This window comes from Tursiops truncatus, chromosome 3, assembly GCF_011762595.2.
Source record: "Tursiops truncatus isolate mTurTru1 chromosome 3, mTurTru1.mat.Y, whole genome shotgun sequence".
In the NCBI taxonomy this organism is placed as follows: Eukaryota; Metazoa; Chordata; class Mammalia; order Artiodactyla; family Delphinidae; genus Tursiops; species Tursiops truncatus.
The window spans coordinates 82,536,038-82,563,645 of record NC_047036.1 but is presented as its reverse complement, the minus strand read 5'-3'; the positions used below and the strand labels follow the sequence as shown (position 1 = coordinate 82,563,645).

At 35.5% G+C, this 27,608-nt stretch overlaps 1 protein-coding gene across 1 annotated transcript in view; it reads left to right on the top strand.

The window, feature by feature from the left end:
• The window catches only part of SLCO6A1 (solute carrier organic anion transporter family member 6A1), a 104,262-nt gene that overhangs the window by 60,660 nt on the left and 15,994 nt on the right, over positions 1-27,608 (top strand). Inside the window, exons 9-10 of the mRNA XM_073801948.1 lie at positions 16,015-16,168; positions 22,360-22,547. Of these exons, the coding sequence (XP_073658049.1) occupies positions 16,015-16,168; positions 22,360-22,547 (342 nt within the window). The remainder of the gene's footprint in view (positions 1-16,014; positions 16,169-22,359; positions 22,548-27,608) is intronic.

The following is a 27,608-nucleotide window of genomic DNA, read 5'->3' as shown; positions in this document are numbered from 1 at the left end:
TCAACCAACTTGACCTAATTGACATTTGTAGAACATGTCATGTAACAAAGCAAAATATGCTTTCTTTTCAAGAGTGCCTAAAATAGGGGCTTCCCTGGTGGCGCAGTGGTTGAGAGTCCGCCTGCCAATGCAGGGGACACGGGTTCGTGCCCCAGTCCGGGAAGATCCCACATGCCGTGGAGCGGCTGGGCCCGTGAGTCATGGCCACTGAGCCTGCGTGTCCAGAGCCTGTGCTCCGCAACAGGAGAGGCCACAACAGTGGGAGGCCCGTGTACGGCAAAGAGACAAACAAAAAAAAGAATGCATAAAATACTTACCAAAATAGACCATATTCTATGAAACAAAACTCAGTAAATTTAAAGGATCAAATAATAAAATGGAAGTAAAATTTCTGACCATGATGGGATTAAATTAGAAATAATAAAAAAAGATTTCTGAAAAAGCCCCAGATATCTGGAAACTGAAAAAACCTTCTATATAAACTTTGGGTCAAATAATTTCTCCTAAAGGGAAATTGTAAAATATTTTGAAGTGAATGAAAATGTAAACACACATTAAAAAATTTGTGGGAGGCTGTTAAAGCAGTATGTAGGGCAAAATGTATAGCATTAAAAGTCTGTATTAGAAAAGAAAAACGTCTCAAACCAGTGACATTTGTTTCTACCTTAAAAAACTATAAACATCAAAGCAGACTGATTGTAAATTAAGTAGAACAAAGCATGCAGTTGAGATCAGAACAGAAATCAGTGGAGTAGAAATGAGAAAAACAATGGAGAAAATCAGTAAAATCGCAGGTGTTATTTTGAGAAAATTGATGAAATTGCTAAACCACTACAGAGAGAAAATTACGAAAATCAGAAGTTAGAGATCTGTTTTTAGTATAAGTTCTACTCATATAAAAAGGTAATAGGTTAATATTATGAACAACTTTATGCCCATAAATTTAACAACTACCATGAAATGGGTAAAACCTTTGAAAGACAAAAACTCACTTAAGAAGAAATAGCTAATTTTTGTATCTAGCAAATAAATCAAATTTGTAGTTAAACACTTTCCCACAAAGAAAACTCCAGGCCCAAATGTTTTCATTGGGGAATTCTACCAAACATTAAAAAAAATCTGTTCTTATACAAATTCTTCTAGAAAATTGAAAAGGAATGGTTACTCCCTAACTCATTCTATGAGACCTGCATTATCCTGATCTCAAAACCAGACCAAGACATTGTAAGAAAGGAAAACTATAGACCTATATCACTCATGAGTATAGATGCAAAAATTCTTAACAGAACTTTAATAAATGGAATCAAATAGTATATTAAAAGGAAACTAAATTATGATCAAACAAGATTCATATAGAGATGCAAGGATAGTTTAATAGTTTAAAAATCGATTGATACATAATCTACCATATAAATAAACTAAAAATGAAAAAAATTTATAATCTCAATAGATGTCAAAAATGCTTGATAAAGTGCAACATCTATTCCTGATCAAGTACAAAACTAATAATGGAAGGGATTCTATGAAAATGTACAGCTAACATTATACTTAGTGATGATTATAGACTGAATGTTTGTGTTTCCCCCTCCTTCCAGATTCATATGTTGAAGCCCTAATCCCCAATATGATAGTATTATGAGATGGAACCTTTAAGAGATAATTAGGGTTAGGTAAGATCATGAGGGTGGACACCCCATGATGGGATTAATGTCCTTCTAAGAGGAGGAAGAGGCCAAAGCTTTCCCTCTATTGACTGTGTGAGGATAACAATGAGGAAGGTGATGTTCAGCAATCCAGGAAGACAGCCCACACCAGACACCAAAGCTGCCTGCACCTTGACCTGGACATAGCTTCCAGAACAGTGAGAGATAAATGTCTGTTGTTTAAGCCACACAATCTATGATATTTTATTATAGTGGCTTGAGCAGACTAAGACGATGAAACATTGACTAACCAGGAATACAAGGATATCTGTTTTTAATATTTCTATATTAACATTGTTCTAAAGGTTCTAGCCATACAATAATGTAAGAAAAATAAACAAAAGACATTGCAATAGCAAAAGTAGAAGCAAAACTGTGTTTATTTGAAGTAAACACCATTGTCTATATAGAAAATCCAAAAAACACTCTAACTAATAAAATGAGTTTAGCAAGTTTGTAAGATCAAATCAACCTACAATAATCTATGGTATTTCTATATGCTAACTACAAATGCAGAAATCAATATTAAAAATAATATTGTTAATTCCCATAAGGCTATCAACTGACTTTTCAGCAGAAACTCTGTAGTCCAGAAGGGAGTGTCATAATGTATTTAAAGTGATGAAAGGGAAAAAACTTATAAACAAGAATACTCTACCAAGCAAGCCTTTTATTCAGATTTGATGGAGAGATAAAAAGTTAGATAAGGGCTTCCCTGGTGGCGCAGTGGTTGAGAGTCCGCCTGCCAATGCAGGGGACACGGGTTCGTGCCCCAGTCCGGGAAAGATCCCGCATGCCGCGGAGTGGCTGGGCCCGTGAGCCATGGCTGCTGAACCTGCACGTCCGGAGCCTGTGCTCTGCAACGGGAGAGGCCACAACAGTGAGAGGCCCGCATACCGCAAAAAAAGAGAAGCAAAAGCTAAAATTCTTCAGCACAACCAAACCAGCTTTACAAGAAATATTAAAAGGACTTCTCTGACTGAAAAAGAAAAGGTCATTACTACAAACATGAAAATTATAGAAGGAAAAAGCTCATTGGTAACAGCAATATGAAGGAAAGACAGTAAATCAACCACATATAAAGTTAGTATGAAGACTAAAAGACAGAAGTAGTAAAATTATATCTATCTACAATAAGTAGTTAAAGGACACACAAAAAGATGTAAACTAGGTCAAAAACAGGAGACGTGGGTGGAGCAAAAATGCAGGATTGTTAAAATGTGTTTGAACTTAGATAACTAACTTAAAATGATGTGTGTGTGTGTGTGTGTGTGTACCTACATCACGGTAACTACAAATAAAAAATCTATTACACACTGAGTAAAAAAAGGAATCGAGACATAACATTAAAGATAGTCATCAAATCATAAGGGAAGAGAACAAAGGAAGAGAAAGGAAAAAGAAAACACCTATAAAAACAACCCCCAGGGAGGAGCTTCAAGATGGCAGAAGAAGAAGACGTGGAGATCACCTTCCTCCCCACAAAAACATCAGAAATACATCTACATGTGGAACAACTCCTACAGAACACCTACTGAATGCTGGGAGAAGATCTCAGACCTCCCAAAAGGCAAGAAACTCCCCATGTACCTGGGTAGGACAAAAGAAAAAAGAAAAAAGAGAGACAAAAGAATACGGATGGGACCTGCACCAGTGGAAGGGAGCTGTGAAGGAGGAAAGGTTTCCACACACTAGGAAGCCCCTTCACGGGCGGAGACTGCGGTTGGTGGAGGGGGGAAGCTTCAGAGCCGCAGAGGAGAGAGCAGCAGCAGGGGTGCGGAGGGCAAAGCAGAGAGATTCCAGCACAGAGGATCAGTGCCAACCAGCATTCACCAGCCTGAGAGGTTTGTCTGCTCACCCGCTGGTGCGGGCCGGGACTGGGAGCTGAGGCTCGGGCTTCAGTCGGATCGCAGGGAGAGGATTGGGGTTGGCTGCGTGAACACGGCCTGAAGGGGGCTAGTGCACCCCAGCTACCCGGGAGGGAGTCCAGGAAAAGGTCTGGAACTGGCGAAGAGGCAAGAGACTTTTTCTTGCCTCTTTGTTTCCTGGTGTGTGAGGAGAGGACATTAAGAGTGCTGATAAAAGGAGCTCCAGAGACGGGCGTGAGCTGTGGGTATCAGCACGGACCCCAGAGACGGGCATGAGACACTAAGGCTGCTGCTGCAGCCACCAAGAAGCCTGTGTGCAAGCACAGGTCACTATCCACACCTCCCATCCTGGGAGTCTGTGCAGCCTGCCACTGCCAGGGTCCTGTGCTCCAGGGACAACTTCCCCGGGTGAACAGACGGCGCGCCTCAGGCTGGTGCAAGGTCATGCTGGCCTCTGCCACCGCAGGCTCTCCCTGCATTCCCTACACATCCCTCACCCCAGCCTGAGTGAGCCAGAGTCCCCTAATCAGCTTCTCCTTTAACCCTGTCCTGTCTGAGCAAAGAACAGATGCCTTCAGGTGACCTACACACAGAGGCAGGGCCAAACCCAAAGCTGAATCCCAGGAGCTATGCAAACAAAGAAGAGAAAGGGAAATCTCTCCCAGCAGCCTCGGGAGCAGCGGATTAAATCTCCACAGTCAACTTGATTTACCCTGCATCTGTGGAATACCTGAATAGACAACGAATCATACCAAATTGACGAGGCGGACTTTGGGAGCAACGATATATAGATAGATAGATAGATAGATAGATTTTTTTCCCTTGTTCTCTTTTCGTGAGGGTGTATGCATATGCTTCTGTGTGAGATTTTGCCTATATCGCTTTGCTTTTACCATTTGTCCTAGGGTTCTGTCTGTCCTTTTATTTTATTTTTTTTAGTATACCTTTCAGTGCTTGTTATCATTGGTGGATTTGTGTTTTGGTTTGGATGTTCTTTCTTTCCTTTTTTTAACTTTACTTAAAAAATTTTTTAATAATTATTTTTTGTTTTCTATTTTAATAACTTTTAAATTTTTTTAATCTTCTTCCTTTCTTTTTCTTCTTTTTATTCTGAACTGTGTGGATGACACACTCTTGGTGCTCCAACCAGGTGTCAGGGCTTTGCCTCTGAGGTGGGAGACCCAAGTTCAAACATTGGTTGACCTGAGACCTCCCAGCTCCACATAATATCAAACGGCGAAAATCTCCAAGATATCTCCATCTCAACGCCAAGGCCCAGCTCTAATCAATGACCAGCAAGCTTCACTGCTGGACACCCTATGTCAAACAACTAGCAAGAGAGGAACACAACCCCATCCATTAGCACAGAGGCTGCCTGAAATCATAATAAGGTCACAGATACCCCAAAACACACCACCAAACGTGGACCTACCCACAAGAAAGACAAGATCTAGCCTCATCCACCAGAACACAGACACTAGTCCTGTCAACGAGGAAACCTACACAACCCACTGAACCAACCTTAGCCACTGGGGAAAGCCACAAAAAACAATGGATTCAGAATAATGATAGTACAGATGATTCACAATTCTGGAAATAGAATAGAGAAAACACAAGAAACGTTTAACAAGGACTTAGAAGAACTAAAGAGCAAACAATCATGAACAACACAATAAATTATATTAAAAATTCTCTAGAAGGAATCAACAGCAGAATAACTGAGGCAAAAGAATGCATAAGTGACATGGAAGATAAAATAGTGGAAATAAATACTGCAGAGCAGAATAAAGAAAAAAGAATGAAAAGAATTGAGGACAGTCTCAGAGACCTCGGGGACAATATTAAACACCAACATTCGAATTATAGGGGTCCCAGAGGAAGAGAAAAAGAAAGGGACTGTGAAAATATTTGAAGAGATTATAGTTGAAAACTTCCCTAATATGGGAAAGGAAATAGTTAAGTTCAGGAATCACAGAGAGTCCCATACAGGATAAATCCAAGGAGAAACACACCAAGACACATACTAATCAAGCTATCAGAAGTTAAATACAAAGAGAAAATATTAAAAGCAGCAAGGGAACAACAACAAATAACATACAAGGGAATCCCCATAAGGTTAACAGCTGATCTTTCAGCAGAAACTCTGCAAGCCAGAAGGGAGTGGCAGGACATATTTAAAGTGGTGAAGGAGAAAAATCTACAACCAACATTACCCAGCAGGGATCTCATTAAGATTCAATGGAGAAGTTAAAACTTTTACAGACAAACAAGACTAAGGGAATTCAGCACAACCACACCAGCTTTACAACACATGTAAAGGAACTACTCTAGGTAGGAAACACAAGAGAAGGAAAAGACCTACAATAACAAACCCAAAACAATTAAGAAAATGGTAATAGGAACATACATATCGATAATTACCTTAAATGTAAATGGATGAAATGCTCCAAGCAAAAGACATAGACTGGCTGAATGGATACAAAAACAAGACCCATATATATGCTGTCTACAAGAGACTCACTTCAGACCTAGGGACACATACAGACTGAAAGTGAGGGGATGAAAAAAGATATTCCATACAAATGGAAATCAAAAGAAAGCTGGAGTAGCAATTCTCATGTCACACAAAATGGAGTTTAAAACAAAGACTATTACAAGAGACAAAGAAGGACACTACATAATGATCAAGGGATCAATCCAAGAAGAAGATAGAGCAACTGTAAACATTTATGCACCCAACATAGGAGCACATCAATACATAAGGCAGATTCTAACAGCCATGAAAGGAGAAATTGACAGTAACACAATCATAGGGGACTTTAACACCCCACTTTCACCAATGGACAGATCATCCAAAATGAAAATGAATAAGGAAACAGAAGCTTTAAATGATGCATTAAACAAAATGGACTGAAGTGATATTTATAGGACATTCTATCCAAAAACAACAGAATACACTTTCTTCTCAAGTGCTCATGGAACATTCTCCAGGAGAGATCAATACTTGGGTCACAAATCAAGCCTTGGTAAATTTAAGAAAATTGAAATTGTATCAAGTGTCTTTTCTGACCACAGCGCTGTGAGACTAGATATAAATTACAGGAAAAAAATCTGTAAAAAAATACGAACACCTGGAGGCTAAACAATACACTATTAATAACCAAAAGACCACTGAAGAAATCAAAGAGGAAATCAAAAAATACCTTGAAACAAATGACAATGAAAAGATGATGACTGAAAACCCATGTGATGCAGCAAAAGCAGTTCTAAGAGGGAAGTTTATAGCAATACAATCCTACCTTAAGAAACAGGAAACATCTCGAATAAACAACCTAACCTTGCACCTAAAGCAATTAGAGAAAGAAGAACAAAGAAACCCCAAAGTTAGCAGAAGGAAAGAAATCATAAAAATCAGATCAGAAATAAATGAAAAAGAAATGAAGGAAACGATGGCAAAGATCAATAAAACTAAAAGCTGGTTCTTTGAAAAGATAAACAAAATTGATAAACCATTAGCCAGACTCATCAAGAAAAAAAGGGAGAAGACTCAATAGAATTAGAAAACAAAAAGGAGAAGTAACAACTGACACTGCAGACATAAAAAAGATCATGAGAGATTACTACAAGGAACTCTATGCCAATAATTGGACAACCTAGAAGAAATGGACAAATTCTTAGAAATGCACAACCTGGCAAGACTGAATCAGGAAGAAATAGAAAATATGAACAGACCAATCACAAGCACTGATATTGAAACTGTGATTTAAAATCTTCCAACAAACAAAAGCTCAGCACCAAATGGCTTCACAGGCGAATTCTATCAAACATTTCGAGAAGAGCTAACACCTATCCTTCTCAAACTCTTCCAAAATACAGCACAGGGAGGAACACTCCCAAACTCATTCTATGAGGCCACCATCACCCTGATACCAAAACCAGACAAGGATGTCACAAAGAAAGAAAACTACAGGCCAATATCACTGATGAACATAGATGCAAAAATCCTCAACAAAATACTAGCAAACAGAATCCAACAGCACATTAAAAGGATCATACACCATGATCAAGTGGGGTTTATTCCAGGAATGCAAGGATTCTTCAATATACGGAAATCAATCAACGTGATACACCATATTAACAAATTAAAGGAGAAAACCCATATGATCATCTCAATAGGTGCAGAGAAATCTTTCGACAAAATTCAACAGCAGTTTATGATAAAAAACCCTCCAGAAAGTAGGCATAGAGGGAACTTTCCTCAACATAATAAAGGCCATATATGACAAACCCACAGCCAACATCATCCTCAATGCTGAAAAACTGAAAGCATTTCCACTAAGATCTGGAACAAGACAAGGTTGCCCACTGTCACCACTCTTATTCAACATAGTTTTGGAAGTTTTAGCCACAGCAATTGGAGAAAAAAAGGAAATAAAAGGAATCCAAATCGGAAAAGAAGAAGTAAAGCTGTCACTGTTTGTAGATGACATGATACTATACATAGAGAATCCTAAAGATGCTACCAGAAAACTACTCGAGCTAATCAAATGAATTTGGTAAAGTTGCAGGGTACAAAATTAATGCACAGAAATCTCTGGCATTCCTATACACTAATGATGAAAAATTTGAAAGTGAAATCAAAAAAACTCTCGCATTTACCATTGCAATTAAAAGAATAAAATATCTAGGGGTTAACCTACCTAAGGAGACAATAGACCTGTATGCAGAAAATTATAAGACTCTGATGAAAGAAATTAAAGGTGATACAAATAGATGGAGAGATATACCATGTTCTTGGATTGGAAGAATCAACATTGTGAAAATGACTCTACTACCCAAAGCAATCTACAGATTCAATGCAATCCCTATCAAGCTACCACTGGCATTTTTCACAGAACGAGAACAAAACATTTCACAATTTGTATAGAAACACAAAAGACCCCGAATAGCCAAAGCAATCTTGAGAAAGAAAAATAGAGGTGGAGGAATCAGGCTCCCTGACTTCAGACTATACTACAAAGCTACAGTAATCAAGACAGTATGGTACTGGCACAAAAACAGAAATATAGATCAATGGAATAGGATAGAAAGCCCAGAGTTAAACCCACACACGTATGGTCACCTTATCTTTGATGAAGGAGGCGGGAATATACAATGGAGGAAAGACAGCCTCTTCAGTAAGTGATTCTGGGAAAACTGCATACTACATGTAAAAGAATGAAATTAGAACACTCCCTAACACCATACACAAAAATAAAATCAAAATAGATTAAAGACCTAAAGGTAAGTCCAGAAACTATCAAACTCTTAGAGGAAAACATAGGCAGAACACTCTATGACATAAATCACAGCAAGATCCTTTTTGATCCACCTCCTAGAGAAATGGAAATGAAAAGAAAACAAATGGGACCTAATGAAATTTCAAACTTTTGCACAGCAAAGGAAACCATAAACAAGACCAAAAGACAACCCTCAGAATGGGAGAAAATATTTGCAAATGAAGCAACTGACAAAGGATAAATCTCCAAAATTTATAAGCAGCTCAATAACAAAAAAACAAACAACCCAATACAAAAATGGGCAGAAGACCTAAATAGACATGTCTCCAAAGAAGATATACAGACTGCCAACAAACACATGAAAGAATGCTCAACATCATTATTCATTAGAGAAATGCAGAACAAAACTACAATGCAGTATCATCTCACACCAGTCAGAATGGGCATCATCAAAAAATCTACAAACAATAAATTGTGGAGATGGTGTGGAGAAAAGGGAACCCTCTTGCACTGTTGGTGGGAATGTAAATTGATGCTGCCACTATGGAGAACAGTATGGAGGTTCCTTAAAAAACTAAAAATAGAACTACCATACGACCCAGCAATCCCACTACTGGGCATATACCCTGAGAAAACCATAATTCAAAAAGTCATGTACCACAATGTTCAGTGCAGCTCTATTTACAGTAGCCAGGACATGCAAACAACCTAAGTGTCCATCAACAGGTGAATGGATAAAGGAGATGTTGCACATATATACAATGGAATATTACTCAGCCATAAAAAGAAACGAAATTGAGTTATTTGTAGTGAGGTGGATGGACCTAGAGTCTATCATAACAGAGTGAAGTAAGTCAGAAAGAGAAAAACAAATGCCATATGCTAACACATATATATGGATTCTAAAAAAGAAAAAAAAGTCATTATGAACCTAGAGGCAAGCCGGGAATAAAGACACAGAACTAGAGAATTGACTTGAGGTCATGGGTAGAGGTAGGGGTGAGCTGGGACAAAGTGAGCGAGTGGTAGTGTATATATGGATATATATACACTACGAAGTGTAAAATACATAGCTAGTGGGAAGCAGTAGCATAGCACAGGGTGATTAACTCGAGGCTTTGTGACCAGGTAGAAATTTGGGATAGGTAGGTTGGGAGGGAAGTGAAAGTGGGAGGAGGTATGGGGATATATGTATATGTATAACTGATTCACTTTGTTATAAACCAGAAACTGAAACACCATTGTAAAGCAATTATACTCCAATAAAAATGTTTAAAAAAAAAAGGGGGCTTCCCTGGTGGCGCAGTGGTTGGGAGTCTGCCTGCCGATGCAGGGGACACGGGTTCGTGCCCCGATCTGGGAAGATCCCACATGCTGTGGAGCGGCTGGGCCCGTGAGCCATGGCCGCTGAGCCTGCGCGTCCTGAGCCTATGCTCCGCAACGGGAGAGGCCACAACAGTGAGAGGCCTGCGTACCGCAAAAAAAAAAAAAAAAAAAAACCAAACATGTAACAAAACGGCAAAACGTACGTACCTATCAATAATTACTTTAAATGTAAATACACTAAATACTCCAATCAAAAGATATAGAGTGACTGAAAGAATACAAAAACTACTAGAGTTTATCAATGAATTCAGTAATGTTCCAGGATGCAAAATTAATACACAGAACTCTGTTGCATTTCAGTACAATAACACCATAGTATCAGAAAGAGTAATTAAGAAAACAGTCCTATTTACAAATGCATTACAAAAAACAAAATACCTAGAAATAAATGTAAGAAGGTAAAGGACTTGTACTCAGAAGACTATAAGACACTGATGAAAGAAATAGAAGACAACACATGCAGATGGAAAGATAAACCATGTTCATGGATGGAAGAATTAATATTGTTAAAATGATCATACTACCCAAGGCAAGCTTCAGAGCCAATGCAATCCCTAAAAATACCAATGGCATTTTTCACAGAACTAGAATAACTAATGCTAAAATTTGTATGGAAACAGAAAAGACCCCTAACAACCAAACAATCTTATGAAAGAAGAAATCATGCTCCCCTGATTTCAAACTAAACTACCAAGCTACAGTCATCAAAACAGTATAGTACAGGCACAAAAACAGACACATAGATCAATGGAAATGAAACCACTCTTATATGGGCAATTAAGCTACAATAAAAGAGACATATACAATGGGGCAAAAAACAGCTTCTTCAACAAATGGTGTTGGGAAAACTGGGCTGCTACATGCAAAAGAATCAAGCTGGACTACTTTCTAACACCATGCAGAAAAATAAATTCAAAATGTATTAAAGACAAATGTAAGACCTGAAACCATAAAACTACTGGAAGAAAACATAGGCAGTCCACTCTTTGACATCAGTTTTAGTAATATTTTTAGATGTCTCCTCAGGCAAAGGAAACAAAAACAAAAATAAATGGGACTACATCAGACTAAACAGGTTTTGTTCAGTAAAGGAAAGCATCAACAAAACAAAAAGGCCTACTGAATGGGAGAAGATATTTGCAAAGGATATGTCTGATAAGGGGTTAATATCCAAAACATACAAAGAATACATACAAATTCCACTCCTGGGTATTTACCCGAAGAGAAGAAAAGCACTAATTAGAAAAGATATATGCACCCCTGTAATTATTGCAGCATTATTTACAATAGCCAAGATATAACCCAAGTGCCCATCAATAGATGAATGGATAAAAAAGATGTAATATACATACAATGGAATATTACTCAGTCACAAATAATAATGAAATCTTGCAATTTGCAACAAGGTTGGAACTACAGAGTATCATGCTAAGTTAAATATGTCAGACAGAGAAAGACAAATACTGTATAATTTCACTTATATGTGGAATCTAAAAAACAAGTGAATAAGTATAAAAAACAGAAACAGAGCTGTAGATACAGAGAACAAACAAGGGCTTGCTGGAAAGGAGGGAGTTGCGGGGAGGAATTAAATAGGTGAGGGAGTTTAAGAGATACAAACTTTCAGTTGCAAAATAAGTGAGTCATGGATATGAAATGTGCAGTGTGGGGAGTATAAAAATAACTATGTAATATCTTTGTGTGGTGATATATTGTAACTAGACTTACTGTGGTGATAAGTTTGAAATGTACAGAAACACCAAATCACTATGCTATGTAACAGGAACTAACAGTCTTGTAGGTCAATTATACTTCAAAAACAAACAAACCAATTAAAGATGGTACAAACAGATGGAGAGATATACCAAGTTCTTGACTGGAAGAATCAACACTGTGAAAATATCTATACTACCCAATCTACAGATTCAATGCAATCCCTATCAAACTACCAGTGGCATTTTTCACAGAACTAGAACAAAAAATTTCACAATTTGTAAGGAAACACAAAAGACCCTGACTAGCCAAAGCAACCTTGAGAAAGAAAAACGGAGATGGAAGAATCAGGCTCCCAGACCTCATAATACACTACAAAGCTACAGTAATCAAGATAGTATGGTACTGGCATGAAAACAGAAATATAGATCAATGGAACAGGATAGAAAGCCCAGAGGTAAACCCACACACATATGGTCACCTTGTTTTTGATAAAGGGGGCAAGAATATACATTGGAGAAAAGACAGTCTCTTCAATAAGTGGTGCTGGGAAAACTGGACAGGTACATGTAAAAGTATGAAATTAGAACACCATACACAAAGATAAACTCAAAATGGATTAAAGACCTAAATGTAAGGCCAGACACTATCAAACTCTTAGAGGAAAACATAGGCAGAACACTCTATGACATAAATCACAGGAAGATCCTTTTTGACCCAGCTCCTAGAGAAATGGAAATAAAAACAAAAACAAATGGGACATAATGAAACTTAAAAGCTTTTGCACAGCAAAGGAAATCATAAACAAGACAAAAAGACAACCCTCAGAATGGGAGTAAATATATGCAAATGAAGCAACTGACAAAGGATTAATCTCCAAAATTTACAAGCAGCTCATGAAGCTCAATATCAGAAAAGCAAACAACCCAATCCAAAAATGGGCAAAAGACCTAAATAGACATTTCTCCAAAGAAGACATACAGATCGCCAACAAACACATGAAAGGATGCTTAACATCACTAATCATTAGAGAAATGCAAATCAAAACTACAATGAGGTATCACCTCACACCAGTTAGAATGGGCATCATCAAAAAATGTACAAACAATAAATGGTGGAGAGGGTGTGGAGAAAAGGGACCCTCTTGCACTGTTGGTGGGAATGTAAATTGATAAAGCCACTATGGAGAACAGTATGGAGGTTCCTTAAAAAACTAAATACAGAACTACCATACGACCCAGCAATCCCACTTCGGACATATACCCTGAGAAATCCATAATTCAAAAAGTTATGCACCGCAATGTTCACTGCAGCACTATTTACAATAGCCAGGACATGGAAGCAACCTAAGTGTCCATCGACAGATGAATGGATAAAGAAGATGTGGCACATATAAGCAGTGGATTATTACTCAGCCATAAAAAGAAATGAAACTGAGTTATTTGTCGTGACGTGGATGGACCTAGAATCTGTCATACACAGTGAAGTAAGTCAGAAAGAGAAAAACAAATACTGTATGCTAACACATATATATGGAGTCTAAAAAATAAAAATGGTTCTGACAAACCTAGGGGAAGGACAGGAATAAAGACACAGACGTAGAGAGTGGACTTGAGGACATGGGGAGGGAGAAGGGTAAACTGGGATGAAGTGAGAGAGTGGCATGGACATATATACACTACCAAATGTAAAATAGATAGCTAATGGGAAGCAGGCACATAGCACAGGGAGATTATCTCAGTGCTTTGTGACCACCAAGAGGGGTGGGATAGGGAGGTTGGGAGGGAGACACAAAAGTGAGGAGATATGGGGTTATATGTATATGTATAGCTGGTTGACTTTGTTTTAAAGCAGAAACTAACACACCATTGTAAAGCAATTATACACCAGTAAAGATGTTAAAACCAACCAACCAACCAACTAACTAACTCATAGAGAAAGAGATCAGATTTATGGTTAACAAAGGCAAAGGGTTAAGGGATCGGGAATTAAATGAAGGCAGTTGAAATGCACAAACTACCAGTTATAAAGTAAATAAGTACTAGGGAAGTGATGTACAACATGACAAATATAATTAATACTGCTGTATGTCATATATGAAAGTTGTTAAGAGGGTAAACTCTAAGAGTTTCATTACAAGGGAAAATTTTTTTCTCTTTAGTTTTGTATTGATGTGAGATGATGGATGTTCACTAAACTTATTGTGATAATCATTTCATGATGTATGTAAGTCTAATAATTATACTGTACATCTTAAACTTATACAGTGCTGTGTCAATTATATCTCAATAAATTCTGGAAAGAACTTTAAAAAATAATGTTAACAATACTATCAAACAAAAAGAAATACTGTAGAAGAAAAGATTAATATATAAGATTCTATGGCATTTTATATACTACCTACAAACAAGTTGAAATTGATATTAAACAACAATACCATTAACAATAGTATCAAGAAAAAAAATTCTTAAGGATAAATATGATAAAGATGTAAAATCCCTTTGCACTGATTACTGTAAAACATTGCTGACAGTAATTAAAACCTACATTTTTAAATGAAGAGATATCCCATATTTGTGGGTTACAAAACTCAGGATCTTTAGAATGTTAATCCTCCCCAAATTGATGTATGTATTTGATGTAATCACAATCAAAATCCCAGCAAGCTTTCTTTTTTAGATATTGGAAAAATGACTTTTAAATTCATATAGTTATGCAAAGGATGTAGAAAAACCACAAACAATTCTAAAGAACAAAGGTGGAGGACTAATGCTATTTGATTTCAAGACTTATTATAAAGCTACAATAATCAAGAAAGTAGTACTGGTGTAAATATAGACCAATAAGTCAGTGGAACAGAATGGAGAGTCCAAAAGTAAGCACACACATATATAGATAATTAATTTTTGATAGGGTGCATATGCAATTTAGCAGAGAACATACAGTCATTTTAACAAATGATGCTGGAACAATTAGATATCTGTATTTAAGCAAACTTTGATCCATATCTTATACCATGTAAATAATTAATTCAAAATGGATTGTAGATGTAATTGTGAAATATAAAATTCCAGGAATATGAGGAAAATTTATGTGAACTTGGGTTCAGCAAAGATTTCTTGGTTATGACACCAAATATGTGATACATAAAGAAATATATTGATAAATTGGTCTTCATTAAAATAAAAAGCATCTGCTCTTTGAAAGATCCAATTAAGGTAATGCAGAAACAAGCCATAGACTGAGAAGATATTTGAAAATCATATATCTAACAAAGAACTTGGTTTCTAGAACATATAAAGAACTTTGAATGCTTAGTAATATCCACAAAAATGGGCAAAAGATTTAAACAGATATTTAACCAAATAATAGAAACAGATGGAAAATAAGCACATGGAAAGATGTCCAGCATCAGTCATTAGGGAAATACGTATTAAAAACCACAATATGAAGTTACTGTATCCTTGTTAGAATGTCTAAAATTAAAAAGACTGACTATTCCCAGTGTTGACAAGGAATATAGGAAGCAATTGAAATCTTACACACTGCTTGTGAGAATGCAAAATAGCACAATCACTTTGGAAAACTGTTTGACAGTTTCTTAAAAAGTTAAATGAACACCTACCATATGATCCAAACATTCTACTCCTTAATATTTATCCAAGAGACATGGAAGCATATGACCATACAAAGACCATGTAAAGACCAGCTGCACGAAAGAAGCCAGACAAAGAAAGTGCACCTAGTGCACTATGAAATTCCAACTAATGAACAGTTTCAGAAAGTAGATCAGCAGATGCCAGGAGGTGGAGGAATTACAAAGGAGCATGAGGGAACTATTGGGGGTGATGATTATGTTTGTTAACATGATTGCAGTGATGGTTTCACAAGTGTATGCAGATTGTATGCTTTAAAAATGTACAGTTTATTGTATATCTGTTGTACCTAAATCTGTTAAAATTATTTAAATAATCATATTTCATTGATCTCATTGATATCTTTGTGTATACATTAATAAGGATAATACAGTTGTATTATAATTACATTCAATCTCTTCTTTTACAGAACAGGGCAGTTGGGAAACCTGACAGCTCCTTGCAATTCTCATTGTAAATGCTCATCTTCATTTTATTCTGCTACATGTGGAAGAAATGATATTCGATATTTTTCTCCTTGCTTTGCAGGTTGTACATATTCTAAAACATTAAAGAATCACAAGGTAATTATCTTTTTCTCTGTTTCGTCCTCTCCATTAAGAAGTGCAACTTATAGATGATGTTTATATTTTACTCCTGCCGTCTATAAAATCCTTTCCCCCTCTTATTTTCCGTTTCTTAAATTTTTCTTAAATTATGGCTTCATGTGATAACAATACATAGGACTTGTGAGAATTGGGAGTGAAGTAGGGACCCAGGTTTTAAAAATTCTGCGTTTCTCTCTCCCCTCTCTTTGTCTAGTCTGTGTGACGGGAAGAGAGCAACAAAGAGGATATTTCCTGACCCATGGGCATTATATCATCTTCCTTAGCAGGCAATAAAGTACTTTATTAGTACTTTATTTATTAGTATGTACATAACAATATTCTTTTTCCTGTTACACAGATCATTTTATCACAGTATATTAGCATGCCTGACCAACTTTAGTTCCTCGTTGTCATATTTTCACTGGCCTACTATTTAACAGTATATCTTCAGTTTTTAATTGAATATTAAAAAGATTATATACCCTTTAAAAATTCTTTCTTCTTAAATGTTTAAAATGAGTCTTTAAAATTTTTAAATTTAAAATGGTTATTTATATGTATTATGTATTTTAAAAACTATTACATGTTTTAAATGATTTATATATTTTAAAATATATTTAAAATGATATTTAAAATCTTTAAAATATATTACTGTGGGAAGCTTTAAATGTAATAGAAAACCAAAATGAACTCCCATATGTTAGTTACCCATCCTCAACAATTTATTAACTTATGGAAAATCTTAATTTACACTCCTGTTTACTTCCTCTCCTCCATTTTATTTTGACAAGTAAATGATTTTTTAAATCTCATGTTGTCACCACAGAATAAAGAAGAACTGCTTGACCTTGGTGTTTTGATCCGTGGGATATTCAAGAACTAAAAATGCCAGCCACTATATAGCTTCCACCCATCTTTCTTTTACTGGGGAATCCCTTTTAGGGATTTGTTTCTATTTCATAAAAATCTTTATAATTTCCTTTCATTTCTCTAAGGAATAATTAATAATGAATAATGAAATAATTCACAAAATAGTGACTCAAACTGTGTGATAACATTTGATGCTGAATAAAAATTGAAAGAATAAAATATATTTGAGAAAAATTAGATCTGTTACGAATTACCCAGGACAATTAGCCTTGAAAGAAATAATGGCTCTGAAGGAAAACTCACAATAGCAGAAGTTATGATTAGTACAATTTGATACAGATGAAACCAATTAACGGATAAAATATACATTAATTTCAAATGGGAAAGAACTGATGCCAGTAAAATTAATTTTAACAAAATGAAAATTAGAGAAATACCATATACAAAAAATTATTGTGTCTAAATTGTGTTAATGGAATTCCCTCTGGAAAATTTTTTTCAGTGAAACTATGTCAACTTTGAAATAATTCTGATTAAATGTTTGTATTCAAAATATAAGGGTCAAATGTATTAGAATTGAGTGCTCTTCAATTACACTTATGCAAAAGTTTACAAGAGGAGTGGTAGGAAATACTACACCTTTGAAGATTTCTAAGTTTCTATAGAAAATCACAGCTTTACCAAAACTGAAAATAGATATCTGCTCTTCATGTTGATAATATTCCAAGTGTTTTGCCTCATTGAGACCCACATATTCTTATCCATGCTATCAAGATCTTCAAATTTCCTTATATAGATACCAAAGAAATCTTGGGATTTCCTTCCTGATCTTCTCACTGGGACTAGCTCTTTTCAGCAGCTGTTATGGCTTTCAGTATAAAATAGCAGTATCAGGGATCTTCTTCCAGAGACTGCTGTAGTCCAACAGGAGCCTCATTCTACATATCTATAGAGAAGGGAAGTCAGTCTCGTCCAAAGCATTAAGGATTACAAGAAGCCAGTCTTCAGGATCTCTTCCAGTTGAAACATCCCTAGAATATTTTAACTTCATTTACTGATTTCCCACCTTTGTGCTATTTTTGTCATATATTTTATTTCTCCATATATTTTAAAGGACACATACTGTTATTTTTTTGTACAGTCAGTATGCACTTATATTTACCCACTTCCTTGCATTTCCATGTTTTCATATGAGATTTTTTTTTTTTCCTTAAGAACCATATTTCACTCCCATTTCTGAAAAGAAAAACTGTCTTCACTTGGTATGGAATTCTGTATTGGCAGTGATGCCCACCTGCCACCCCACCCCCTGACTGTGGCCCGGCGTTTGAAAGATGTCATTATATTGTCTTTATGTCTCTGGCTGCTTAGCTGCTTTTAAGATTTTCTCTTTGTTTTTGACTTTTAGCAATTTTACTTTGATATGCCTGGATGTGGTTTTCATTATATTTATTTTGCTAGGGTTTCACAGAATATCTTTAGTCCGTGGATTTATGTCTATCAGTTGGAAAATTCTCAGCTATTATTTCTCCCTCACTTTCTCCTCTTTTATTGGTTGTGGAGGAGGCACCATATATTAATTTAATATTGCTGCATAACAAATTACTACAGCTTTAGTGTCTTTAAATAATACCCATTTATTATCTCACAGGTCATAAGTCCAGATATGGCATTGCTGGTTCCTCTGCTCAGAGTCTCACAAACTGAAATCAGGGTGTTGGCTGAAATACATTCCTTTCTGGAGGCTCTGGGAAAAAATCTACTTCCAAGGTCATTCAGATTTTGGGCCAAATTCAGTTCCATTGAGCTGTAAAAAATGAAGTCCCTATTTCCTTGGTAGCTGTCTGCTGAGGGCCAATTTTAGCTCTTAGAGGCCACCCCCACTCTTTGCCACATGACTCCTTCCATTTTCAAAGCCAGCAACAGAATCTCCCTTGTGACACATGTTTTGAATCTCTGACTTCAGGAAAAGCTCAGTTCCTTTTATATATTATCTAATTAGGTGAAGTTTACCTCTGTCTCTTAAAGTCAGCTATGCCATGTAACATAACTTAGTAAAGGGATTAAAATCCACCAATTCACATCAATCTAAGGATTATGCAGGTTTATAAAATAGCAGGATGGGAATCTTAGGTGCCATCTTAGTATTCTGCCTAACAGCAGACTACAAATAGACCTTTCTACTGTATCCCATACTCTTTTGCTCTTTTCTCTATTTTCCATCTCCTTTTATCTGTTCCATTCTAACATTTATGTTTCTGTAGAATCCAAGTCCCTGGTGAAATTCCACATCATTTAAGATATTTTATCCATTTACCCTCTATTTTCTGGAAAATATTAATCATAACTATTTAAAGTTCTTGCTATTTAGTCTACTATCTGTAGTAGTCTACTTATATTTGTCCTAATTTTAAGCCAATTATTCTTGTCATTTTGCATACCTTGTAATAATATATGAAATTCTGAACATTATATATGAAAAATGTATCTTAATATAATTATACAGTTGTCTATTTCTCTCTTTATTTTGACTTCATGTATTTTAGACCCTCTAATTGTGTGCATACACATTAATAATTGTCACAGCTTCTTGATCCTTTTATCTTTACAAAATGTCCCTTTCTATCTCGGGTAATACTCTTTGTCTTGAAGTTTGTTTTATATATTAAACAGTCACTGTAAGCTTTCTTGCTGTTTTCATGGTTTATCTTACTTCTATCATTTTATTTTCCAGCTGTTCATGTCTTTATGTTTAAAATGTCTCCTGTAGCCAAGGTATAATATGCTTTTGCTTTTTCCTCAATTCTGTTAATGTCTGTCTTTCAATTGGAGCTTTTAGACAACTGACATTTATTATAATTATTGATATGGTAGACTTAGATCTATCTTCTTCTTTTATTATTTGAATTGAATATATTTTACTATTTCATTTTAATATAATTTTTCCTATTTTGGTTGTATCTCTTTGGATATAACTCTACAGCTCTTCAGCCCTTCCAGAGCCTAATATCTTTTGATTCTACCATCTGTTCACTAAAGTTTCTTCACATTTTCACTTTTCCCCTTAGTCATCTTAGGTTCTATGGTCTGCAATTATTTGTTGTACTAGATATCTTTTTTCTGACCTCCAGATCCACTTTTCACCTTCTCTACCCTCTCACTGTTCCAAGAGACCAAACTATAGGATGAGAGTTCTATTATCATATATAATCTATTATCATATAGACTATGATAATAAGGAGTCTTGATAGAAAGTCAGAAAGATGGGGGGAAAAAGTGAAGTCGTTGTGTTTATTTTCTTGGTTCCCTCTCTGAGCCATGGACTGACTGCCTCCCTTGCCTGCAAGTCTTAACTTCTTTCAGGGAGGCCTTCTCCATATGACCTTCTCTTTCTGGTAACCATTCTTACCCTAGGACCCTTCAAATCTACTTTCAAAATACATGCTAGATCTGACTATCTTCATCATTTTCTCTGATACCCGGGCCCCAGTCACCAATGACTTGCATCTTACTTTAAGAGCTTTTTAACTGTTTTCTCTGCTTTTACCCTTGCTTTCACAGTTCAGTAGCCTCAATATATCAGCTAGAGTGATCTTTTAAAAAATGTCATTTATACATCTATCCCTCTAATGGTTTCACATTACTAAGAATAAAGACTGAAGTTCTTAAATTGCTCTTGCAATTACCTACCAGTTTCTATATAAATCCTTCCCTCATTACTCCAATTTCATTTTCTCTTAGTTTCCCTCATGTTCACTCTGATTCAAACAAATTTTTCTCCTTGCTTTTCTTTGAATTTTTCAAGCAAGCTCCAGTCCCAAGGCTTTTCAATTTCTGTTTTGTTTTTCCCACCTGGAATATACTTCTTTCAGGTAACCACATGGCTCACTCCCTTACCTTCTTCAAATCTCTGCTCAAATATCACTGTATCATTGTAGCATTACCTGTTCATGTTAAACTCACCCCTATAATCCCTGTTTTTTTTCCTTACTTTATTTTTTCCTCCATAGTATTCGTCACCATGTGCTCCATTAAAGGTTCTTTTTTTTAAAAAATTGCCTATCTCATGCTAGTAAAAAATTTCCTACATGAGGGCAGGGATTTCTATTGTATTGTTTACTATGTTTTCACAATACCTAGAATGATGTTTGGCACATAGGCATTATAAAAAAAAAATGGTAGAATGAATGATTTGCTATTTAGATATTTCTATTTTTCTTTAATATATCCAGTAACCACTTAGCAGCTTCCCTAAACAACGGACATGGTTTTTGTACCATCATTTTCTGAATCACACAGGTTCAAGCCATCTTTATTTCCTCTTATTCCTTCACTGGTAACTTAGTTTAATATTTCTACTGAATTTTAAAAATTATTATTATTATTTAATTTAGAATCTTTTCAACAGATTAACAAATTGCTAACTGGTCTCTGTATCTCCAACTCTGTTTATCTCTTCTTAGAAAATACCACCTATTCATCTTCCTTGAGTTATCAATAATAATATAACAGCCCCAAGTTTTCCTTCGTTCCCATTAGGGACTACATTATGACTTATGTTGGCTTTAGGCACTTTTGCCTTTTTAAACCCCTTCCTTCACTTAAAAAAAGAAAGAAAGAGAGAGAGAGAGAGAGAGAGAGAGATTTAATGTACAACTACTTTGGCATAAAGACAAATATGATCCAGGCTGGATGCATTATAATATATTCATTATTATGATATTTATTTTTTCTCTGATTTTAAAAGACACTAAAATTAAAACCTTTTTTTTTTTGGTTCTGAAAGTATTGTGGGTCCTAGGTACACTGTGCCTACTCTGCCTAATAGATAACAGCCCTGTCATCATCACATACAAAATAAAGTCTTGCCTTTGCAGCATAGTTCTAAAACTGTCTACGATTGGGTAACTCTCCATATTTCAAATTCCAGCTAAAATTCCACTTTATTCATTACATTTTCCTTATTTGTCCTTAATCTATATCTCTCTCCAACAATTATTTGTACAATTAAATGTAAATATTTTTAGTGAAATTTCTTAAATTAATAGAATTTTTCCTAAGTAACTATAATTATATATACATGTACACAATTCTTTGTTAGGTAAAATACCTTGATCTTATTTATCATTAGTGGTTCATTTGTAAGTTATGAATGGCAGATTTAATATAAGGATATTTACTAATAAAACTGCCTAGTCTCCCTGTAGTTATTGATTTAATTTTTATTTTACAATTATAAGAGTTTTTGTCTTGTGACTATATTTCTAAAAGATTGTTTCCTGTCTTCATTTTCATAGACATATTACAATTGTTCTTGCATTAAAGAAGGATTAACAACCTCAGATAATCAAGGTGACTTTATTGACGCTAGACATGGGACATGTGATCCAAAGTGCTATAAATTACCTTTGTTCATTGCTTTTATCTTTTCTACAATTGTATTTTCTGCTTTTGCTGGTGTACCAAACATCCTGACCATCCTTCGGTGTGTATATGTTATTCATAATCATTATTCATTTAATACATATGAAAGACAAGTTTAGGAAGGTTTTAGAATATTGTAGTAAATGATTTATGCTTTTGTTTCAAGGTAGCAACTGCTAGAGGGGAAAATTGTTATATTTTCAAAATTCATGTATATGCTTAATTCTCTATTTTAACTAATTTATTTGCATAAAGTGTGTATATAGATAACACATTTAGTTTAACTTAAAACTAAATTTATTTACTTAATTTAACATACCTGGAAAATTCATAAATATAGGAAAAATCTTAATTATAACACATGTGATTACAATGTTGATTCATTGGTTATAGATATTTATTGACTATTTACTTCTATATTAGCCAGTTTGACTATGAGAAGACATGTGTCATCAACAAAGGAACATAATAACTTCTAGAATTTTGGAATTTCAATACATAAGTTTATTATTATTCTAAATTAAACCAACATTTGTTATTCATTTGTTCTTCCTGAATATATGAAATATATTTAATATTTGTTTTTACCATAGTAGCAGAATAACTGGTCATTATTTTCAGATTATTTTTTTCAAAAGACTAACATAAACCTTTAGGTCATGAGGAGCAATTTGTTGTACCCTAGGAAAACAGACTAAAAAACATGAATAAATATATGCAAAAGAAATCTGAGTTGGGCACACATGGTCTCTGACTTCAATGAACTTGCAGTTTAGATGGGAGACAAAACTTTAACATATCAATACAGTGAAGCAGGTTTTTACTTATTCACCTAGATCTGGCACTGAAACTACAAAAACTAATAAAATATGGACCTTGCCTAAGCTGCTTAGAGTTTACTAGGGGGAGAAAAACACATAAAAAGGAGTGCAGGGAGGGCTTCCCTTGTGGCGCAGTGGTTGCGGAGTCCGCCTGCCGATGCAGGGGACACGGGTTCGTGCCCCGGTCCGGGAAAATCCCACATGCCGTGGAGCGGCTAGGCCCGTGAGCCATGGCCACTGAGGCTGCGCGTCCGGAGCCTGTGCTCCGCAACGGGAGAGGCCACAACAGTGAGAGGCCAGCGTAAAAAAAAAAAAAAAGAGTGCAGGGAGTTCTTAGAAATGCCATGATTAAGACTTGTACAGATTGACCTGGGAACAAAGTGGAGAAAATGGTCATTTTTATCTAGGATGATTTGGAAATGCTTATAGACAGTGTGGCACTTGAACTTGAGTTGTGAAGATAAGTGATTTCTCACAATGCAAGCAAACTGGGGGCAAGTTCTTAACAGGAAAAATTAGTAGGAAAAGTAGAGGCAAAAATGTGTGAAATATCTTGGCAAGGAGTTTGTTATGACAAGAGTAGCATGATTGTAAATTGGACAGGGAGATTTGAGCTTGGTAAGGGCCTGGTCATGGGAGGCTTTCTTTGCCATGTTAACGTGAATGATGTTATCCTATATGCATCTAGAAGCCATTGAAAAGAGTAAACCTCAGAAGTAAAAGTTATCAAATATGTGTTTTAGATAGATTAGTTTGAAGATAGTGTGGATGATGAAGCTGATAGAAGAAAACAAGAAACAAAGGAAGGTACTTAGGAGACCAGTTTAGAATTTATCTCTATTTAGAGATAGAGAGAATAGAACATAATAGAGAAATATTTAGTTTGGATAAAAGGGCAAGGTTATTAATTTGATGTTCCTGGTATAAAATGTGGAAAAATCTAGAATTATGTCCAGTTGTCCAGTCTGAGGAACTAAATGAATTATAATGTATTAACTGAGATAAATTCAAAGAGAAGAGAAAGCTCAGATTGAACATAATCAGTACAATGTTGAGCATGCCTTAACATTGTATGAAACTTCTGAGCAAATATTCTCAGCAGTGAGATGAGAAAGATGATAGTAATACTCCAGAAGTCTAGTTCTGAATCTTCTCATGTCTCCTGGTAACTGTAGAGAGCAATAAGTAGAATAAAATATAACATGCATGCACACACACATAAACACACATGCACACATATACTGTTTCAGTACAATTATGAGATCAACAAAAAATGACAGAGTTGTAATTGCATATAAATATTGCCAAAATTGAAGTAGAACAAGGAACCAGCTTGTAGATTCATAAAGATGTTACAAAGAATAACAGGGAATGTGGAGAGGGTCTCAGGATTGACAGATCTCAAATATCTCCAGCATATATTTCTGCTCAGGAAGAGAGGATGGTACCTTAAGATGGAAGTTCTGGGAGTAGGACCGAGGTAGATAAGTCAAAGCAGAGTATTTTTGGAAAGAATGGGAAAAAAGTTTTGCAAAATGCCAAGGGGGTCCAGACATAGCAGATCTAAAAAAGTGCCAGCAAAATACCATCTACAAGTGAATACATAACTTTGGAAAACAATAAATATGAAGAGATCTCGAAAGCCCAGATCTGGCAGTACAAGTTCTTTTGAAGCAGGCCAGGTTTGCAGAAGCAGAGAAGGTATAACCACACATAGGGACTATATTTAACTCCTCTATATAAACAGAGAAGATAACTCTTCAGTTTTGAAGCTTGGAAAGCTGGGTGCATGTTCCATTCCCATAACTTTCTGCCTCTAGTTTAAGAAAACCCATCTCATTCAAAATGATTAAGTAGAAAAGGAAAAGCTTCTGCCTACATACCAAATAATCATAGTGAGAGAAATGAAAATTATTAAGCATTACTTTACAAAGGACAGTGAAAACTCACTAGAACAATGTTACCATGAATCAGATAAAAATATAAATGTAACTATATGTAAGTTTAAGTTAAAAAAATTAAACAATCTTGGCCACAAAACAAGAGAAAAATAGCTAGATGAAGGAGGCTATGGAATGAAAACTGACAGAACTCAGGAAAGAAAGAAATGGGAAAAAATTTATAGATGAAGACTAAATTATAAAGCACACAAGGAAGAAAAGACAACATAGAAAGCATGTATGTGGCATAGAAGAGGGAGAATGGAGAATATAAAATAAAAGTAAGAAAAAGTATTAGAGAAAATAGGCAAATATAGAAGATAGGAAAAGGAGATCCAAAATGCACATAATTGCAGTCCCCAAAGAAGAAAACCAAAAAAATAAATATTTAAATCTGTAGCTAAAGTTTACTGAAATAATAAATAATGATAAATAATGAATAATTAAATAAAATAATATTTGAATCTACATATTGTAATGAGACATCAAGTGTCTAGGGAAATTGATCCAGAGCAATCAACACTGAGATGTACTGTGGTAAAATTATTGGATGTAAAGATGCAGAAATAATCCTTTTGTCATCTAAAAGAAAAAAGGAAAAACAAAAGTTTGGCATCAGGTTTCTAAACAGCAGCATTCACCTCCAGAAGACTGGAGAAACACTTAAAAGATCCTCAAGGAAGGAAAACATGAGCTCATTATTTCATCATCAACAAACTGCCCTACAGTTATAAACAGTTTGGATATGGAAGTACCCGGGATATGTTGATATCAGATACTCCTTAAGAACTGACAACAAGGCAAGTTGTAACCAACCAAGATATGATTGGGGAAATTTTGATAAAAGGTCTGGCGAGGGACTTCCCTGGTGGTACAGTGGTTAAGAATCTGCCTTGCAATGCAGGGGACGTGGGTTTGATCCCTGGTTGGGGAACTAAGATCCCACATGCCATGGAGCAACTAATCCCACGTGCCGCAACTACCGAGCCTGTGCGCCACATAGAGAGAAGCCTGCACACCGCAACGAAGAGCCCACACGCCACAACAAAAGATCCTGTGTGCCTCAACGAAGATCCCGTGTGCTGCAACTAAGACCCCGCGTGCTGCAACGAAGACCCAACGCAGCCAAATAAATAAATAACTAAATATTTTCAAAAAAGAAGGTCTGGTGGCAAGCATCAAGTATGTTAAACTACTTAGATTTAACTACCTATATTTAGCTAATATATTTAACTAAGTGCAATTAATTTATGCTAGAACTGAGGCAAATACTAAGCTAAGCATAAGGGTGGCAAAATAGAATGAAATGTAATATGCTTTGATAAAGTAGAAATTGTACAACTAAGAAAAATGGGAGAAGTAAACAGGGTAGAGATCAAAAGAAGGATAAGCTTGATGGCTGCCTAATAGATAATAAACGGAGAGTCAAGGGATATTATTTTTATAGACATTTTATTGAAGCATAATATGTTTTCAGAAGAGTGCACAAATTGCAAATGTAAATTGATGGATTTTAACACAGCAAAGACACCTATGTAACCAGAGTCCAGCCCAAGAAACGGATAATACAAGTATTCCAAAAGCCCCTCCTCCACCTCCCTTCTTGTCTAAACCCTTAATGCCTAAAGATTACCACTCTCCTGACTTCTGCAGTGAATAGGCTAATTTGTTCTGTGTTTGAACTTTATGCATACACAGGAGAATACAGCACATAGTCATTTGTGTCTGCATTTCGTTACTCAACAACGTGCTTTTAAGAGTCATTCATATGGTTGTATATAACAAATTCATTTTCATTGCTCTATAGCAGTACTATCCAATCAGATTTTGTAAAATGATGGAAATGTTCTGTATCTCTGATATCCAATATAGCCTCTAGCCACATGTGCCTATTGTGCATTTGAAATGTGGTCAGTGTGAATGAGGCACTGAACTCTTAATTTTATTTAGTTTTAATTGACATAAATTTAAGTAAGCACACATGGGTAATAGTTAACCATATTGTACAACATAGTTTTATAGTAGTCCATTGTGTGAATATACTAAAATATATTCATTCTGTAGTTAATGTTGTTTCCACTTTAGGGCTAATATGCTGTTTCTATGAACATTCTTTTACTTGTTTTTTGGAAAACATATGAATATATTTCTATTGAGTACACATATAAACAGCAGAATTGCTGAGTCATATGTATGTTAAGCTTTTTAATAAATTTTTAAAGTATTTGCACTAGTTCATTCTTCTAGCAGTCTATTGTTAATTGTTCTTAAACTCAAGCAATTTTGATAGGTGTATAAGTGTTGATATTTCATTGTAATTTTAATTTCCCTATTCAGAGGATTAATATTATTGAGCATGTT